The sequence below is a fragment of the Alternaria burnsii genome, assembly GCF_013036055.1.
Source record: "Alternaria burnsii strain CBS107.38 chromosome Unknown 746, whole genome shotgun sequence".
Classification (NCBI taxonomy): Eukaryota; Fungi; Ascomycota; class Dothideomycetes; order Pleosporales; family Pleosporaceae; genus Alternaria; species Alternaria burnsii.
In genome coordinates, this window is record NW_024066109.1 from 1,155,568 (window position 1) to 1,168,370 (window position 12,803).

General features: G+C 52.9%; 4 protein-coding genes across 4 annotated transcripts; 2 read left to right on the plus strand and 2 right to left on the minus strand.

The window, feature by feature from the left end:
- Positions 1-836: 836 nt before the first annotated feature.
- On the plus strand, positions 837-2,011 carry GT037_002949 (uncharacterized protein; the record flags this gene model as incomplete). The annotated part of the gene is made up of 4 exons (XM_038927996.1): positions 837-984; positions 1,043-1,116; positions 1,177-1,363; positions 1,419-2,011. The coding sequence occupies 4 exons, from the start codon at positions 837-839 to the stop codon at positions 2,009-2,011; spliced, it is 1,002 nt and encodes a 333-aa protein (XP_038789274.1).
- Positions 2,012-2,359: 348 nt separating this feature from the next.
- GT037_002950 (mfs general substrate transporter) lies at positions 2,360-3,837 on the minus strand (the record flags this gene model as incomplete). The annotated part of the gene is made up of 2 exons (XM_038927997.1): positions 2,360-3,539; positions 3,593-3,837. The coding sequence occupies 2 exons, from the start codon at positions 3,835-3,837 to the stop codon at positions 2,360-2,362; spliced, it is 1,425 nt and encodes a 474-aa protein (XP_038789275.1).
- A 1,701-nt stretch (positions 3,838-5,538) lies between these two features.
- On the minus strand, positions 5,539-6,366 carry GT037_002951 (uncharacterized protein; the record flags this gene model as incomplete). The annotated part of the gene is made up of 1 exon (XM_038927998.1): positions 5,539-6,366. The coding sequence occupies one exon, from the start codon at positions 6,364-6,366 to the stop codon at positions 5,539-5,541; it is 828 nt and encodes a 275-aa protein (XP_038789276.1).
- A 1,266-nt stretch (positions 6,367-7,632) lies between these two features.
- Positions 7,633-12,556, plus strand: GT037_002952 (uncharacterized protein; the record flags this gene model as incomplete). The annotated part of the gene is made up of 4 exons (XM_038927999.1): positions 7,633-7,709; positions 7,875-8,313; positions 8,375-12,191; positions 12,243-12,556. The coding sequence occupies 4 exons, from the start codon at positions 7,633-7,635 to the stop codon at positions 12,554-12,556; spliced, it is 4,647 nt and encodes a 1,548-aa protein (XP_038789277.1).
- Positions 12,557-12,803: the final 247 nt, after the last annotated feature.

Here is a 12,803-nt window from a genome sequence, read left to right on the forward strand (position 1 = left end):
TATCCGGGATGCAATGACCATTGGTTCTCTTATACACACTCAGCATCTTGCACGTTTGTCCTGTAATCATTTGCGTTCAAAATGCCCAAAGAAGCATGTCGCTATGAATCGTGAGCGCGGAGTGACATAACACAGTGACGCACCATCTCCACATTGTCCAACGGTCAACCACGTTGGGGTTGTATAGTGATCAGCAACGCTACCTAAATATAATCCCCATTCAACTGGGCTGACATCGGACGAACACGGGGAAAGGCAGATGATGGCTGAGGCGCATGCATGCACCGCCCACTTTATACGGGTAGCCAGCTCAAGGAACCCGCCATCCTGAGATCTGCCGAGCGCTTCGGGTATCGGACTTCCAACGGCGACGCATGAAGACGATTCCAGGGCCTTGAAATCTCGCGTGCTGATCCATGGCAAACGATGCGCAAACAAGGCGAAACTGGTGAATGGTTTTAAAACTCGCACCAGTGCAAGCGCCGATCTCCCGCGCCAGTGTCTCACATAGCAACGTCGCGGCGCGTCGCCATTGGCCCACGCTCAATTACGCGGATGTGGCTATGCCGGTTTCAAGGCGCGAAGCTTGATACATCAGTCCCCTATCCACCTTCAGCTGCGCGCCACCGACACCACGCACCGCCAACCTACTTTTGCCCACCGTTCCTTCTCACAACTTGCGTCCCTTACGTCGTTGAGCGATAGCGATAACGGATCCTCGCGACTTCCACGTTCGTTTTGTGCATTGACCCCGGGAGCGCAGTCACCCCCGAACCTGGTTTCTTAACACGGCAAATCCCCCGCGGGAGCAGGGCAGCACACTCGTAGGATCCGCCATGTGGTTCCGCAAACGCGAAAACGACATTGAAATGTCGGGTATGATGGACGGCGCGCCTAAGAAAAAGAAGCCTCAAGGCCCCCCAGAAGAAACAGAATACCAGAAATTCGATTGGAAAAGATTCTTCCTCGCCCCCAAGTACATCCGTAAGAGCACAAGCCGCCCCTATGACAACAGAGCTTTCGTGTCTGACTTAGCATCCAGCATGGCACATACTGTTCATCATCATTGGCATCTTGACTGTCATCATCACGATCAAACATGACGCCGTTGTTGAGGTAAGTTTACGCTGTTTTGCTTTGGTGTCGACGAATACGTGGCTAACGGTGTCTGTGCAGAAATTACGGCCGTGGTCCGAGAAAGTGCGAGACTTGCCAGCAGGATGGCTAATTCCTATTGCTATCCTGATTGTTATTTCTTTCCCTCCTTTGTTCGGTCATGAGATTATCGCGCTGTTGTGTGGTGTTGTCTATGGCCTATGGATTGGATTCGCGATTGTTGCAGCGGGCACATTCATCGGCGAAGGTAAGCCTCACCAAATCCACAATTCCATATGCATTCATACTAACATCCACCTCAGTTGGCACATGGTACGCCTTCAAATACGCCTTCCGTTCCAAGGCTCTGAAATTGGAGCGCACGAACTTGAATTATGGCGCTATGGCACGTCTAACCCGTGACGGCGGTTTCTTCATTGTGCTTATCATTCGTCTCTCCGCCATCCCAGCGCATTTCTCCACCGCTGTTTTCTCGACCTGCGACGTCAAGTTCTGGCATTTCGTCGTCGCTACTTTCCTCTCTCTACCCAAACAGATCTTCCTCGTTTACCTAGGTGTGTTGCTCTTACAAGAGAGCAACGATGACGTGATCAAAACGGTCATGTTCGGCGCTATTTTCATCATCACTATTGCCATGGGTGTCTGGATTTACATGAAGATGCGCACAGTGAAGAAGACACTTTTGGAGGAGCAAGAGTTACGAAGGGTAAAGAAGGCGGAGGCTGTGGAGCTGGTGCCGAATGTCGAACGGGCGTTTGATACGCGGTACGATGAGGAGCCTGTGGCATGGTCGACTATGCAACCGACTCAGGTCAGCAGGCCGATGGAGAGAAGATACGATGAGGAGCCTCCAGAGTGGGCTATGGCACCTACGCAGCCGACCAGGATGGTTTGAATGTAGGTTTTGGTTTGGTGTTATTTAGACTACTATATTCTTAATGGCATAATGATGTTATGACCCGCATGGGACTGGTACCCACATGATACTCCAGGTAAGGCTTGAGCTAACAGCCGCCTGAAGTATAAATAGCACCTCCGATAAATATCCCCACTCTAAGTAGTGTATCGAAACCACGGCACATTATCGGCAAGCTCTCGCTCGAGCAACTTCTGCTCTTCGGTCAACTCCCGAGTCCCGCCTTCGAGCGCAATCTTATCGCGTCTCGTGTTCTCCAATCGACACCATGTTGACATGAAAAATGTCAGGAAAAAAGCCATACTACAATGCGTCAGCACACCAACTTCAAATCGATCCAGTCGTGTCGATGACTTGCCTGACAAATCCGATCAGAATGCTGTGTCCAATAATAAACCTTGGACCATCACGCGACAGGTAGACATAACTCGCTATGATACCTCCACAATTACCTCCCATTACCTGCATGGCAATGCCTGTCCCACGCTTCAAACTACCTCCAATATTTCCGCTGTTCCACGCCATACCCAGTGGAATCTGGGGATAGATTCCAATAGCCGCAAGCACCGTTCCGGCATATTGGACACTGGGCTTGCCAGTTGCGGCAAGCATGGCAAAGCCTGCGATAGCCATAAGTTGGAACACCATTAAGAAGATGCCACGTTTCTTCACGCGATCAGCGTACCAGCTCGCGACAATGGTGAAGAAACATGCGCAGACATAAGGCGGGACGGACATGAGCTGTGCATCGTTGGCAGTATAACCCATGTTTTTGATGATCGTGGGGAGGAAAAGGGCGAAGGAATAGATGGGACAAAATCCCGCCATGCATATAAGCATGAAGATGTAAATTTTCCAGTCGGTAAGGGCCTGGTAGACATACTTCATATCAAAGTCGTTGGAAAGATGACCGTGGTCTTGTTGCAGGCGGCGTTCGACCTCCGTGCGCTCTTTCGGAGTGAGGAAGCGGGCCGTTGCCGGGTAGTCGTATATGCACCAGTATGCTGTCATTGACACGAGAATGCTGAGCAGGCCCTCCAAGATGAATATCCAAGCCCAAGCCGCTTTGCCTCCAACGCCAGACATTTCTGCGATACCGCGGGCTAGTACTCCACCGAAGGCTCCGGCGAGCGTTGCGGCTGAGAAGAAGAGAGCCATGCGAAAGCCACACTCGCCTCGGACATACCATTGCGAGATATAGTAGTTCACGCCTGGAAACAGCCCACCCTCAAATACTCCCAGAAAGACTCGGGTAGCCATCAATCCGGAATAATTCTTCACAAAGCCCTGACAGATCATTGCTAGTGACCAGAAGAACATGATGAACGTCAACCAAATCGATGGTCGTGTACGCTTCATCATGATATTCGACGGTATCTCAGCAGCAATATAGAACGGGAACAGGACAGCGAGACAGTCATTATACTGTAGGCCGTGTAGCTTCAAATCCTGCTCGAGATGGTCGAGTCGAGCGTTGCCAATGTTGGTGCGGTCTAGGAAGCACAGACTGCAATTCTGTCAGTGATGGATCTCCAGTAGATGATGAAATGGGAAACTGACAGGTAGATGAGCGACATGAACGGTATGAGATGCCAGTCGAGTTTACGAAGAAGCTTCTTCGTAGCGACAGCATCATAACCCTGCAGCTCGACATCTTCAATCGAGACGTCGGATGAGATGGGAGCGATAGTAGTTTGATCGACAATTTTCTCTGCCATTGTAAATTGTAGACCGATGCGCTGAACTGGAGGGGACAAATGCTTTACACGATCATCTGTTATACACGTGTACTTCCCGCATTCCATGCTGACAACTACTTCGCAGAAGTAGTGAGAAAGCCTTCTACCATATCTGTGCAGTCCCGAGGTTCCAGACTGCCACGCTCAGCCATCGGTGCATCGGGGTTGTCTTACAAAAGTCATGCGTCTTTCTGCTTTCGTGCCCATGTTCCGAGACCGATAGCATGGTGTAACACTAACAGAGATTCCAGTGGTTGCGGAGCATGCATTAGCCGGTAAGACAAAGGTAGCCAGGACTTGGCAGCAGCAGCCAAGGGCCGTGCCGTAGACTTGTCCTCCGGAGGCTTGTGAATGGTAAAGGAGGACGAAGCTTGAATGGCTATGCGGGGAAGCTTATGTATGCGGGCTGACATGCATGCAGAACCTTGGCGCTGATAACCAAAACGAGTTGCCTCGTTGTAGTACTCCAAGGTGACATCTGAAGCGACGCAAACTTAATCTCTGGCGGTAGATTGATACCTAGCCTCAAGATGTGGCGTTGCTTGTCTAAGGCTTGCGATATCTGGAGGCTGTTGTCCCGTCCTTCCACTGCCTGAATGAATCTGTAAACACGGCGATCAGGCCTTGTCCAGAACATCAGGCTGCAAGTCTAGCTTGTGGTGCTGGGGTTGTCAAGTATTTTCTTTTTCGCTTTCGCGTAGCGCCATTCCACACCTGCTCAGCCTCGCGAGGCACTCAATACAATGCGGAGATGAGACCTTCTTCTTCCACAATCGTGGGCAGATCGCGGAGTCTTTTGGTTCGTCTAGAAGTTGCCTTCCTCCCTCTCTAGGTAGAAACAGGTGGAGACGGCAAGGCAGAAGCAACGTCTCCGATAGCGGCGGATGGCATTGATAAGCATAATGAAACAGGATGCACATGATGCACAATTGAACACTTCTCAGGTAGTCGGGGATGGTCTTTTAAGATTCGATGGAGACAATGTACACTGAAGTGAGGGCGAGATCTGTGCGATGATGACACAGGAATGTTTCGGCGAAAACCGATCGCTTCAAGCATGGTGATTGCCATGACCTCTCGAGCATTCAGCTTTCATGTACCTTTGTTGCGACTGGAGTGTGATCTCCTCAAGACCTTCAAGCACTCATACGCATTGCCTCAGAAGGGTCTGGATGTTTGCCTTCCTCGTTCATTCATCGTAGCTAACACAGCCCTACAATATGAGGGTGCCGAAATCTTGGAATACCAGGCGTCCAATTGGCCACGGAGTAAGATGCCATTCACATTCCAGTAGAGCCGGGCGCAATCGATGGTTCCAAGCAATCGCACGTCGTACGCTGCGCAAACACTACGCATCTTCACCCTGATAGTGCGCGTTTGCTGCTGAGAACGCTGGCAAACCTTGGGAACAAGGCGCTCCGTCCATGAAATATCAGGAGCACATCCGTGGAACGATGCTCGTAATCAGCAGGTATGCCCTATAATTCCTTTCCTGTATGAGCAAATAAAGTCGATTTCTAGTTTTGTTGACTGGTACAGTGGGCGAAAATCAAGGGTTTTAGTGGATCGTGATGTATTGAAGACATGTCTGCGACTAGTGTGTCAAACCTGTAGCGTAGCGACTGCCTATGGCATTTGCGATAGTCATACAAGCGCTTCGTGATACGACTCGTTCGCTTTTAATTTGAGACCATACCATACACTTTGATGATGTTGGGGGATGACAAGGATCCCAAGCAATGGCAGAGCAAGGCTCGCAAAAAGTAGCTAATACCTCGGCCATCGTCGACGCACTGGGTAATAATCTTCAAAATCACTCTCGTCTTCCTCTCCTTCTTCACAATCTTCATCATCCTGGTCATCGTACTCCTCGTAGCGGTCGTTGTAGTTATGCATCCAGTCTGGCCTAGGTCGAGCTTCGTATGGTGACCGTCCAAGCTGTCTAGTGCCTACACTCCTCCGTCTCAGGTGGTTATATATTGTGGAGCAGTCGTAATCGCTCTCATCATCCTCATCGTCGCCAAAGAAGCTTGTCGAGGAGGGAGTACGACGGGCTTGAGGCCATGATGGCTGGTCGTTCTGTCGATGGCGGCTGGTAAATATTGGGTGCGATTGGGGTGATTGGCCGAGACCGATTGGCGACGACTGACTATAGCCCATCCGCAAATCTCCTAAGAAAGGAGGCCGACTTGAACACCCTGTGCTTCTGCGTCTGCTCGCACTCACTCTAGTGCCCAGTCTCATACCTGACCCCATGCCAAAGCCCATTCTAAAGCCCATAACACCCGTGCCGCCTAACCTACTACCACTCATATTCACACCCAGAGGTGATGGGACACCGAACTGCGGGTGGCTTCCCATCATGGGATTCGGTCTGACATGATCCAAAAAGGGTGGTTGAGACCTTCCTATGCCCCCAGGCGACGAATAATGGTTATGCAGCCTGTGTATGTATGCTTGTCTTTGGAGTTCGATAAACATTCTCCTTTGATCCCTAGTGTCTCGTGCAAAGCCGTCGCTATCGCCACCATAGGATTCGTCGTAGCATCGGTTCGGACGGAAACCGCAAGTGGGGAAGCTCATCAAGCGCGCCATCGCAAACTCAGGCCCCGTTGGTCACAAAATAGGAAGACAGTCTTGGGAGATGAATAGAATTGGTGTGAGCAAACGAGGTATAGTAATATGGTGTAAATTATTTGGTGCCCTTTGTGTTACAGAGAGGGCAAAAGAAACTCCAAGACATGGAGGTGCTGCGTGGTCGACTTTGTACCAAAGCGAACATGCCGCTAGATGGGGGGAAAGTGTCCAAGATGTTTACGGGTTGATGATGTACGAATGGTTGGACGCACCTAAGTCGATGCAGTTACCGGAGGCATAGGCGGGGCCAGCATGATAGCCATCGCTGGCAAGGCGATTCTCCGGCCGTAGTAGGCCTGTATGACACAAGGCAAGCAGTGACTGGCATCATGGTATCACTGTGATACACTAATGAGATGAAGCAAACACTTCGTTTTCGAAGAAAGGGCAAACTACACTACTGCAGCCATGTAATCCTACTGGATAAAACCTACCAGCATAATGAGGTGGATGAAAGCATGTGCAGGGTTCATATACGGATGAACAGACTAGTAGGAAGATGCTGGTAGGATAAGGATACCGACCAAAGGGTCCAGGGCAACCATGATACCAGATAAACCTTGACAGGACGGCAGCAGATACCGAGAGCATAAGTCGTTAAGGCTCGTTATATGGGTCAAGCTATGCTGTGCTCGGAAGAAAGCTGCGACGGGTGCTCGGCGATGCGACACAGCGTAGATGACACATCGCACCTTCCCCTTCTTCGCAAGGGGACACGGGTCGAGTCGTGCCTTCCGGGTGGTACAGTGAAGAGACTTGGAGATTTGAGGATGAACGACGGCATTCTGAGAGTGGCTGCGAGGAGGCGATAGCAGAATAAGACGTCATTACTTAATTTGCACCTGAAATCGGCAGGCGCGACGCGTTGACGCAGGACGCGTCGGTTCCAATTGGTGTGGCGGGACGTTGAAGAAAAAGTCCCCATAATACGATCAAGTCACGTGCATCCTTCTCGGCTCCAGCCAACCTCAAATGTTCGGCCATGGTTGAAGCTCTTCTTCTGTCGCCGCAATACGACTACATCTCCCACCGAAGTGTCCCACGACGAACTGTGCCACCATCTCTCCGATCTGCCTAGCACGAAATCGCTGCAAGCCTGACATCATCTCGACTGCACCTGCCTCCACCACTCGCCTGCCACAATCCCCACACTAAATCTTTTGGCCTCGACACCACGCTTTCGTCTCGTAGCCACTTCCGCATCCGCATCTACACCACCACACAATGGCTCCTACTTCTTTTGCTTCGGCAGCTGCAGGAAACAATGCCAATCCAGCGCGTCCAGACTCCGGCGCTGACTGGTAAGTCTTGCCTTGCCTGCGCCCCATATACCCACCACTATCGAGCTACATGCGGCACATTGTTATCCCTTGTCTACACACAGCACTTGATTTTACTGTCCTATTTATCACAACGCTCGCTACCGCCATGATTCTCTTCCTGCCCGACGCTTACCCGGAAAACAGGGCTCGACGTACCAACGGTGCCACGCAAACATTCCGCCGACCCTCACACGCGACCAGCCTCTCCGGCTCGACGAACCACTCATCCACACGAGATCCTGTCGCGCCACAGAACCCGTCGACGAACTCGGGCGTATATGTCCCTCCCCACGCACAGCCTGGTCGCAATGGTAGCTCATTCGAGGGCCGCTACTCGCGGGACCAACTGACGCAGCTGTTCCGGATACAACAAGCGTCAAGCGACCTCAACGACGGACTGTCCGATTTGTACATGGGAGGATGGGAGCCCCACGCTACAAATGGTGCTTCGAGCGCTTCTTGGGGTCGCAAGGACGATCATGGCAGAGAGAGGGAGGCGCCGAGCGGGGTCGACCAGTGCTGGGATAGAGACGGTAGCATATTGCCACTCAGCCTGGCCGGCATGACTGACGAGGAGAAAGAGGTAGGAACTCACACCCCACCACACCTTCCTAACATACACTAACGCGCGCTTCTTCGCTCAGGTCTTCCACTCGTCTGTCAATTCGCCGCTGAAACCACCCACGCAGAACAAGGACGGCACTCCCAAAGAAGGCCTTTCGCTACGCAAGACATCCGTATCGCAGGGTCCAGGCACACCATATGGTCTTTCCTCGCCCACAACCGCGCGTCCAGGTGCTCGCCGTCGCGACACCAGCGAAGCATATCCGTTCCCCTCGTCCCCCGCCACCTCACGATTCGCGCGCGAAGAAGGCAGCGCTGTCACTCCGCCACCCGCTCTAGTACGCCGTCGGACAGATTACAAGGAGCCTGTAGAGGGCCGCACTGCGGAGGAGCGCGAAAAAGACAAGGGTGCGGTTGAAAGTGCTGGTGGTTTTGGCTCTGCAAAGCGCGCAACCACAGCACCTTTCAGCCCAGGTGGTAGTGCTTCGCCGTGGTCCGCGACTCCTGGTGGTGGTTTTGGCGCTTTCGGAAGCTTTGCAGCGCCACAGTCAGAAAAGAAACCTGGCTACGGAAGTTTACGTGGCGAAAGTCGATTCAAAGGGTTGATGGGCAAGCCGAGCATTGAAGATTTTGGGAACGGGCCGAAAGAGAAAGCCTCAATGAGTAACTTGGGCAGGCTAAGCGAGGCAGAGCCCTCAAAGACAGGCAGTTCGTGGATGGAAACTCGCACCAACAGACCAATGAGTAACGATACAGATCCGTTCCCCGAAGACGACCATCCGACTGGCAGTGCTGCGTTGCGCGGCGAAGACGTTAGCCCGCCCCGGCCACAAGGCTTCGGCAATTTCGCAACGCCCCACCGCCCCGACCACCGCGACGATTCTGGATTATCCGCATTTGGGATGACTACTGCCGACACTGGACTTCGCGACATGTATAACAGGAACAACTTTACGGATCAGTCACCCCATCGGGGTAACGAGCCAATGAGCCCGACGGACACGAATCCGTACCAAAGCCCACACCACGCACGAGACCAGCATAATGACGATTCGGACGATTCCGGCGACCAGAATGCACACTTCCCTGGCATGAGCAGCTTCCATATCGACCAATCTGTTCACTCGAGCATCCATAACGCGTTCGGCGGTCTTGGGGGTCTCGGAAAGGTGTCTGCGCCATTCGAAACTGCAGCAAGTGACCGCAGCCAGACTTCTAGTGTTGGACCAGCCCGAGGATTCCCTACCCTACCTGGGCTTGGCGGCCTTCCTGGTCTAGGAGGTTCTGCAGCGTGGCCTTCTGGGAATCACACCATGGGCACTCCGACTCGTGAACGCGGTGGTCTGGGAGGCTTTGACCATGCCTTCGGAAACGTTGGCGAGGCTCAATCGCCTTCTCTGGCTGGCCTAGGCAATAGTTCGCTATTTGGACACGGTACTGTAGGCCGCTCTAGCAGGCTTGGCTCCCTGTTTCCGCCTTCCATGCAAGAACAAATGCGATCCAATGATCCGAACAGGGCGCATGCCGACGACAATTCCTCACATGGTGACCGGCAACACAGCATGACCGGCTCGTTTGCAAGGAATGCCTTTGGGGGGCAGGCGCCAGCCCGTGATACAGAAAGCCCGTTCCGCGCAAACCGTAATCTTTTTGAAGACTTCTCCAATGCTCACCATGACGACCACGGTTCGGCGGGACAGTCTCAGAACATGGCTACCACTTCACTCTCAATGGCTGCCCTTAACCCGACAAGGACTGCACAACCATCCACGCCAGGTGTTGGAAGTCCAGCCTCCAGTCAGCCTCCGGTGCCTCAGCAGCGAATGATGGTTATGCCTGACAGGATGAGATGGATTTACCGTGACCCCTCAGGTAATGTTCAAGGACCTTTCTCTGGTCTGGAGATGCACGATTGGTACAAAGCTGGCTTCTTCTCGCCTGAGCTGCTCGTGAAGAAGGCTGAAGAGCCTGATTACGAACCACTCGCCCAGCTCATCCGCCGTATTGGTAACTCTCGTGAGCCCTTTTTGGTCCCTCAGATCGGCATCCCGCATGGCCCTGCGACGTCTCAGCCAGGTAATTCCTGGGCAGGTGCTGGTCCTAGCACTGCCACTGCTCCAGGTGCTCAACCTCCATTCGCCAACAGCTTTCCCAGCTTTGGAACTACCCTTACTGCCGAACAACAGAATGCTCTCGAGCGTAGAAAGCAAGAGGAGCAATACCTCATGGCTCGCCAGAAAGAGCACTTAGCCCAGCAGCAACAGGCACTCGCCCGCCAAGTCCAAATGGGAGTGCTGCCAAACCAGCTCAACCACCACTCCAGCGCGCACAGTCTGCACAGTCAACCAAGTTTCGGCAGTATCACATCGCCAGGCGGATATCAGCCATCGCCTACTCAAGGTGCCGCGGCTGGAGCGTCTGTTCCGGGACTCATGGACAACACCTTCAGAGTTGGTCCCGGTCCTGTTCCTGGCTTGGGTCCGATTGGTCCCGGCATGGATATGCTGAGCAACAGGAGAGACCAGGAGATGCCTGCTATGATGGACCGTCTGAATCTGGGACGTAACAATCAGCCTCCATTCGCTTTTGGACAACAGCAAGATTCCGATGCTCACGCACAATACATGGCCTCCGTGATTGGCGACCGCGCTCGTCTCAAGCGCGAGCAGGCTGAGCATGACGCCACGATTCGCCCTGGTGGCCCTGAAGACATGCAAAACGCGCGGAACTTCGCAGAACGTTTTGCGGAATTTCAAGACTTGCGAGTCCAGACAGACATGGAGCAATCGTCCACTGCCGCCCCTCCACCAGAAGGCGTCATAGGAAAGCCGCCTACTTCAAATGCTCAGCCATCGCAGGAACAATCTGAGCCTGCGTCCCCCGAGGAACACGAAGGAAAGGATCATCAGTCAGAGCATCAGAACGAAGGACCATCTGCTGGTCACGAGACGCTGTCCCTCACTGAACAAGTTCAGAAGGCTGCTTCTGCTAAGCACTCCCCTCAACCAGCAGCTGCATGGAACAAGGTCGAGCCTGCGATCTTTCCGTTCCCACCTCCACCATCCCAGTCTCCACTTCCTGCTCCAGCTGCTCAAAGAAAGCCTATCGTCGCTGAAAACCTCAACACTGAGTCTCGTTCAGGTGCGGCGACTCCTGCCGCTGATACCCCTAGTGTGTCCATTGCTCCTTGGGCCAAAGAGCCAGTCAACGCATCTCACGGACCTTCCTTAAGGGAGATTCAAGAAATGGAGGCCAAGAAAGCTGCAGAGCGTGAGGCAGCTGCAGCTGCAGCTCGTCGGGAAGCGTTCGAGAAGGAGATGCAAGCCCAAAACCAGTCACCTGCAGTTCAGCCTGGCTTGCCTTCGAGCTCCACCTGGGCCAGCGGTGCCTCGCCTGTCACCCCTAGCACGGCCAATGCTTCCGTCTGGATCAAGCCTGCCGCTACTAAAGTCGCCGCACAACCAACACCCAGTTCCAAGAAGACGCTACAGCAGATTCAGAAAGAAGAGGAGGCTCGAAAGCAACGTGCTACTGCACAGGCTGTTGCTGCTGCCAATGCCTTTGGTGCCGCCGCTCCAGCTCCATCGGCTGGCAAGCGATATGCTGACCTGGCTAGCAAGAGTACACCTACGCTAGCTGCTGCTATGCCTGCTGGAAGCACTGCATGGACTACAGTTGGCGCGAGTGGTAAAGTAAAGACGCCAGGTGGCACCACTACTCCTGTACCCGGTGCAGTCCGCTCGACTAGTTCGACTATAGTACCATCGCTGGCCAAGAAGCCTACTGTAACTCGTAGTGCAACAATGGGAGGACAGTCTGGGAAGCTCAACGCCGAAGAAGAGTTTCGAAAGTGGGCTGTTAACGAGCTTCGTCATGATCTCAACAAGGGTATCAATGGTGAGTATTATTTGTTGTGATTCTTTGTACAAAACACTAACTTTCCAACAGCTGAGGACTTTGTCTCCTCCCTTCTTAGCTTCCCGGCAGACGCTGAGCTCATCACTGAGTCCGTGCATTCCGCCTCCAATACTCTCGATTCGCGCCATTTCGCCGAAGAGTTCCTCCGCCGTCGCAAGCTAGCAGACAAGGGCATCATCGACGAACGGAACACTGCATCTCCTGCTGAGAACAAGGCCGCAGGCAGCGGTTGGTCCGAAGTCGCTAAGAAGGGTGGTGCCAGCACTACCCAGACACAACAACAGGCACCTCTCGACTCAAGTAATTTCAAGGTGGTTGCCGCCAAGAAGAAGACCAAGCGGTAGATTCGTTACGATTTGGCAGAGCTCGACAATGACTACACATTTGTCTGAACTTTGCACTTGTGCGCTGTTCGTTATCATTGTGTCTTTTCACACGGTATCGCTTGTGGGTCAGCCTGTGATGGCAAGAGAACTATTCTGTGGCATGAGAATATGAGCATACTTCATGACATCACAGAAGGGTTTTGTATCTTGGTCGGAATATTCGAGTGCGACTACACAGCTAAAAGCGCATACGTGCCCATTAAGA